Below are 7,027 nucleotides of genomic sequence, written 5' to 3'. Positions count from 1 at the left end.
TGTGAATTGAAAAGTTAGTATGTAAATCTTATTACCCTATCAATGACAGTGAAACTCTTTGGAGCATATGTGTAAATCCTACTCATCTCTTCATTCAACTGTTTGTAGTTGCTCTCTTCTTCCCCACCAAACCCGGATCTTTCCTCTTCTTCCTCGCCTTGATCCACTCCAAAACGAGGTAGAAACGGCGTTGTTTCAACAAAATCCGAACCTTCTAACCCAACTGCATATGTAGCTTCTGGTGTGCTCACTGTCAAATAACTTACAAGTGAACAACCCTTAAGCCTAACTGGTGAACTGCCTTTGTTTGTCACAAAAATCTCAATGCTAAGTGTTTCTTCTCTCAGACTTATGATCTGTTTCATTTCAATCTCTCTAATGATCTTGTCACTTCGTCTCAGCTCCATTTGAACACAATCCTTTGAATCTCCACTGATCCCATGGAGTCTCCATTCATTGATGATCTCATCAGAATCTGATGTACTAAATGCAGATTGAACACCTCCACGTATCACTACATCTTCTTCCTCTTGTTCGACCCATGTATGGAGAAGCTCCACTTTGCCTCCANTGTACACTTCTTCAAACCCTTCTCTTCCCACTATCACCGAGTTTCTTCTACCCTGTGGAAATGAACCAATTTCATTAAATCCACAAATAAAATGTGAATTGAAAAGTTAGTATGTAAATCTTATTACCCTATCAATGACAGTGAAACTCTTTGGAGCATATGTGTAAATCCTACTCATCTCTTCATTCAACTGTTTGTAGTTGCTCTCTTCTTCCCCACCAAACCCGGATCTTTCCTCTTCTTCCTCGCCTTGATCCACTCCAAAACGAGGTAGAAACGGCGTTGTTTCAACAAAATCCGAACCTTCTAACCCAACTGCATATGTAGCTTCTGGTGTGCTCACTGTCAAATAACTTACAAGTGAACAACCCTTAAGCCTAACTGGTGAACTGCCTTTGTTTGTCACAAAAATCTCAATGCTAAGTGTTTCTTCTCTCAGACTTATGATCTGTTTCATTTCAATCTCTCTAATGATCTTGTCACTTCGTCTCAGCTCCATTTGAACACAATCCTTTGAATCTCCACTGATCCCATGGAGTCTCCATTCATTGATGATCTCATCAGAATCTGATGTACTAAATGCAGATTGAACACCTCCACGTATCACTACATCTTCTTCCTCTTGTTCGACCCATGTATGGAGAAGCTCCACTTTGCCACCGTGCCACACTCGGACTTTATATGAAGTTACCATCCCACGTGACAACACAACATTGGCTGAACTCCCATTGTCCAGTTTTAGTTTAGCAATACATGTCTCACCTGCCCCATTATCAAATTTGTAAGCTTTTTTTTAATTTGTAATCCAACTTTTAAGACTGAAACTAGAGAAGATATATACTATACCGATATCTTGGAAAGTGGCTCCATGGCCAGAGAACTCTCTCCGGAGATACTCAACGTCAACTGGAAACGCCGGTGAAGCTGCTGCTGAAGCTGATGGTGGAAGATAAGATCCTAATCTCTTAACATTTCTATTAAACTGAAGTGGCAAAGAAGGAAAAGATGAGTTCAAAACAATCTTTGAAGATCTGCTCAAAGGAAAATTGCTATGTGGAACATTCATAGAATGAAGCAAAGCCATTGTTACGGCTCTGAATACGTTTCAGAGCTTAGCCATGGAGAAAGAAAGAAGACAAACACTCACTCACAACATGGCCTTATCTTCAAATGACCGTTTGCTATTTTGAGTGGCTCCAACTCTCTACCAGTTACAAGTAAATGGTTTGGGCTTATAATATTGGACACAAACCTGAAACTTATAAAACCACAGATCTAGTTCTTGTCTAAAAGGTTTCCACTTTGGGCTTGTTTTGGTTTTGCAACTCAAAGGTTTCAACTTTCGAATGATTTCTCTAAAAGATCATAACTTTGAGGTCCAAATTGAATAACATATCTTTCTCAGCCTAGTTGGTTGTTGTACAAAAAAAAACGGTCAACTTGCGGAAAAAAACCCAACAAAGTCTTTACGAAAAGCACGAAACGGCTCGGAGACGAAAGTCAAAATCGTAACCAACCAAAAAAAATAAAGCCATCGCACCCAATTCAACAACGCAGCCTCTGAGAGAGAATTTGAGTAATGGTGTTCAACAGTGCGACGATTATGGCGGTGGCAGAAGTCTCTACCGACACGTGGCAGCTGATATGGAGGGTTCCGTCGTCGCAAAGGATCAATACAGAGCAGCTTCTTGACATAGCTGTGTGCTACCCGGTGAATCAATTGAGTCGTTTCGTTCTCTGTTTGTGGACTTTCATGTGTCTCCCTTCTCAAGATTCTTTTTACTCCTACACCTACGAGACTTTATCTGATTCTGATTCTTCTTCATCATCGGATGCTGATGATTATGATCGATTTGCTTTTGATCATAATAATTTTTATAATCATCGTGTTTATTATTCTGATGGTGATGATGATGATGATGATCGATCTCTTTCGTCGTTTGATGATGACTATTATGATCATTACTCTCATTCAGATTGACATTTTTATTTTTTCTCTTTTTTTAGTTTTATTCCAATATTTTTGGGGTTTATGAAGTGATTTGATGGGATTAGGTGATTTGCCCCTGTTTGTTGAAAGTTACAATCTTTTTTTTTTGGTCTTGTTTATGAGTTGTAAAACACAGAATCATATAATACAAATTATTAGACTTTCCCTACTCTTTGTGTATAGATTTGGTGTTGTGTTCTTAATAGACTGATTTGTGCGAGAAAGTTTTAGTAATGTTTGTCTAACTGTCGTTTCCTTAATAAGACATTTTTAGACACTCAGATTTTAGGATCATGAATCTAATCACCAAGTTTTCCTCAGATTGGGAAATCTTGAGAGACAAGTACTTGTTGTGTGTTTTTGATAGGTCACAACCTAAACTTTTGTTAGACCAAATTGTCTGCTTTTTCATAACTCTTCATGTATGTCCCTTGTTGCTCAAATTTAACAACCAATTTAAAGATTGAACCACTTCTTTTTTTTTTAATAATAAACAGTGTTTATTTTGCAGTTTTCTTGTAGTATTCAAAATTTGATTTATTAGTAAAACGAGATAGAATGATACATGCATGTGAAAGTGCTACTTATAATGTGAAAGCATCACTCATATGTCTACAAATTTGTTGAACAACTGTATAATGATGACTTACCAAAACAGAAATTGCATTATAAGGTTTTCATTTACAAGTTATGTTTGCACATGGGCTAATACTTGGTTAAAGTATTAATATTTCTTTCAAGTATATATGGACTATTCATATAATGGTGATTAGTTAGTTTATGGCTGCTTACTAGAACTAGTTTTGTCTTAAAAGGATGACAGAATCCTTACACAAACACTCCACTTATTCGCTCCTCCACCCTCATGTGATTTGGTCTGAGGTTTTTGTCTAGAGAGAAATAGAGTTAAAATCTGCTTAGACCATTTTGTTAAGGCGCCGGCTTTCCATAAGTTTGCTACTTTATAAATGTTGTTCTTAACCGGATCACTGTTAAAGATTTAGTTTATAAACGCAGTCAATCAAACAATAGATCTCCCCCGGGTGTTTATATCTCAGTTTGTGGTCTGAAAAGTACCAAGGCATGTCTCTATATGGGCCAAGTATAAGAGTTGGTTTATTGCTTAAGACTCAGGTCCAATATGCATGTAGACAAATTCAAATTAATTGTTTGTCCAAATATTATATGACCCATATTTGCCTTGTTCATTTTTCAGTATGTTGGGTGGGGTACTTTGTGGTCAATAGTAAACATAATTTTGAGAAGTAATAAGCTGATTTTCTATTGATATATTATATATAGTCCTAATATAAATAGAAGTGTATAACCACAGTCATACCAAAAAAAAGAAGTGTATAGCCACAGTGCATGACTTTTTAGTGTGAAACAATAAAAGGTTGAACATATGCTTGACATTTTGCGTCAAGGATAGTAACAAGTGAAAATTGGATTCAAAAGTTCCATCTTTGTTTCTTGCATTAGTGTCTGTGATTCACCAGGATAAAGAAGAAGAGAAACAACGAAAAGAGAGAGAAAAAAAAAGAGAGAGTCACATGTCTTAACAGTCTTTCCATGAAGACAAATACTTACATCCATTCACATGATCATGTCCAATCATGTCATACATACATTCTCTACCCATCTATAGTGTATACACGTAGAATTTTCATGTATATCATCAGAAAGTATTGAGCTTGGCAATGGTATAAAAAGCACGTCTCATGATACTTTGTAACAAAAAAGAAACTTCTAGTCATTATTTTTACTATTTCTCGTAAATTATTTAAAAGAGAATCTAAAAGGTCATAAAGTTTACAAAGTTCGCATTATGAAGACAATAATGGAGAGCTATGAAAATATATATATATACATGGTAGAAAAGCTTGTGGTTCCACATCCTTTCTTGTGCATGTATTAATCAAATCTTCTGCATTTCATCACCTTCTACTCCTTTCATCATATTCCACCCCAAAAAAAAAACTAATGGTTTGACAGCAATGCCAAAGATTATTTTCGTTAGTTAAACTATAAAACTGAAGGATTAAGTAAAATTTATATTTGATATAAGAAATTAAGTAAAATATAAGAAGTGATTTAGTTGGGATCAATGTGGAATTTTGTAGTGTTTATTCAATTGGAGAAACGATATGTTATGTACATGTGACACCAATATTCTCATAGCATGAAAAATACACCATGTGATGCATCTTGGCATAAATACGTATTATATACGCACATAAACAAACATACGTGTTTATGATTTCGTGATCTTGCAGCAATTATCGATGACCTTTGCTCACTCCTGTTTTTGGACTTACGCTCAAGTGGGCAGAAGCTATACAACATTGAAAAAAAAATGTACTACTTTAAAAATTCATAGACCTTTAAAAAAAAAAAAATTGAAAAAGACAAGTTTTGGGTGGCTTACTAATGGACCTTTGTTCCAGATCATCCATGGCATCCATCCACACTAAATAAATAATACAACTCTTGTTTTTTTGTTTCCTTCATTTTTATTATATATTCAATGCAAATGTCTCATGTCTCAACTCAACTCTCAAGACTCAAAACCATTGCATATGGTGAATCACTAAAGAAACCAATCACCGACAACATATCAATCACTCTCTTATTATAGCCTTCGTCTAGATTTATGGGTCATTATTAACAAGATCATTACTAATTAGCTCTTGATTCGTAAGGTATAAAGTTTTATTAATGTCTTTTTCTCCGTATATGGAAAAATGTAAAAACCTAACGATTGCAATTATCTTTCTTAGCATCGGTATCCCACAAGGCCACAATTATATCTTTTTGACCGTTGGCTATTATATTTACCGCTTTACGATTTTACCCTTCTCCGTGATCCGTGCGTTAGTTCATGGGGTTCTCTCTCTCACGGGCGTGACATACGCGTACGGTGAGTGATGCAACTCCTCGCACGTGTGGACTATGGTTACAATACGTGTGATCTTCTCTTTATCTCTGGTCAGTAACAGACTACTATGGCCAGTGTGTGTGGCTTTACACGAATCATGACTCGGAGCTGACGACTACTTAAGCAGCGTTAAAAAAGGAATCTAAAACGGTAGATTCTCGCAGACTCCGAAAACATTACCATGATACCCTTATGTGAATTTTTTCTCACCACACATAAACTCTCATAGATAGTATATTTTTGGATATTTTTTTCTTGTAAGTTTCCATGTCTATTTATATTAAAATTTCCTCCGTACACAAAGCTGAAACATTCATGATTCATAGTTGTAATTAGTGTTGGGCAAATAAACCGAATCGAATGGACCGAACCAAAACCGAACCGAAAATTTCGGTTCCGGTTCGGGTATGGATAGTGGACAATAACCGATTGGATAGTGTTTTAATTATCCATGGATATCGGTTATTAACCGAACCGAACCGATATTCATTCGGTTATCCGAATCAAACCGAACACGTACTAAAATTATGTTTTAGCAGAGAATCGAACCTGAGACCTCTACAAACGGGAGTGTGCAACATGGCCACTGCACCACGTTGAAGTTTTAGCTTAGTATTACGTGTTTATATAAGGTAATAAAAAGTAAACTAAAAAATCATATATATTTAGACAAAAATACCAAAATATTTGAAATAAATCAAATATCAGGAAGTTTTTAGATATATTTGTTAAAATATAATCAAATTTTATTTAAATAATATTTTAAAAATTTATATTACACTATTTCGGATATTCGGAACCGAACCGAAAATAACCGAAACCGAACCGAACCCGAACCGAAATAGTTAACTGAATGGATACTAAACCTCTATATCCAAACTAACCGGAACCGAATGGATATATCCGAAACCGAACCGAATACCCGAACGTCCAGGACTAGTTGTAATTTATTGATACGTCTAATTTTTTTGACGAAAACTTACCTTATATATTAAAAAGAAACATTTTCACACAAAATGCTGATGTGTGGTATTTACAGAGCTATGGACACTATTTCCTATTGTTTGTCATCAGTTTTTAATAATATTTACATTTATATACCAATATATTTTTCCAAAAATACAATTAACACCCGAAATTAAATTTTTATATTCTCTTTCTAACTTAACTATATCCTTTAATTATATTTTCATAAAATCTTTAGAATAAATTGTAAGAACTCTTTGTTCATATGATATGATAATATAAGATTGATATTATAATAATTCTCACGAGTTAAATTTTAATTATTATACAAAATTATATATATATATATACATATACAGTAAAACCTCTATAAATTAATACTCTATAAATTAATAAACACTATAAATTAATAAATTTTGCTGGTCCCAAGTCGGGCGAGTGTAAAAATTAACAATATTCGATAAGATAATAAGATAATAATTTTTTCGAAATCTCCTTATAAAATATGGTCCCAATAGTATCATAAATTAATAATTATGTAAATTTATATATATATATATAT

At 34.4% G+C, this 7,027-nt stretch overlaps 2 protein-coding genes across 2 annotated transcripts in view; one reads left to right on the top strand and one right to left on the bottom strand.

Annotated features, from left to right (window-relative positions):
- The window catches only part of LOC104742977 (protein NDH-DEPENDENT CYCLIC ELECTRON FLOW 5-like), an 8,650-nt gene extending 6,882 nt beyond the window's left edge, over nt 1–1,768 (bottom strand). The window contains exons 1-3 of the mRNA XM_019236116.1: nt 1,418–1,768; nt 699–1,333; nt 579–623 (exon numbers count right to left, since the gene is read on the bottom strand). Coding sequence (XP_019091661.1) covers nt 579–623; nt 699–1,333; nt 1,418–1,655 — 918 coding nt within the window. The 5' untranslated portion in view covers nt 1,656–1,768. The remainder of the gene's footprint in view (nt 1–578; nt 624–698; nt 1,334–1,417) is intronic.
- On the top strand, nt 1,894–2,730 carry LOC104742976. Its single transcript, XM_010464083.2, has one exon. It carries the CDS (start codon nt 2,151–2,153, stop codon nt 2,550–2,552), a length of 402 nt encoding a protein of 133 aa, XP_010462385.1. The 5' UTR covers nt 1,894–2,150; the 3' UTR covers nt 2,553–2,730.

Source organism: Camelina sativa, chromosome 14 (genome assembly GCF_000633955.1).
Source record: "Camelina sativa cultivar DH55 chromosome 14, Cs, whole genome shotgun sequence".
In the NCBI taxonomy this organism is placed as follows: Eukaryota; Viridiplantae; Streptophyta; class Magnoliopsida; order Brassicales; family Brassicaceae; genus Camelina; species Camelina sativa.
This window is presented reverse-complemented; position numbering and strand designations above follow the sequence as displayed.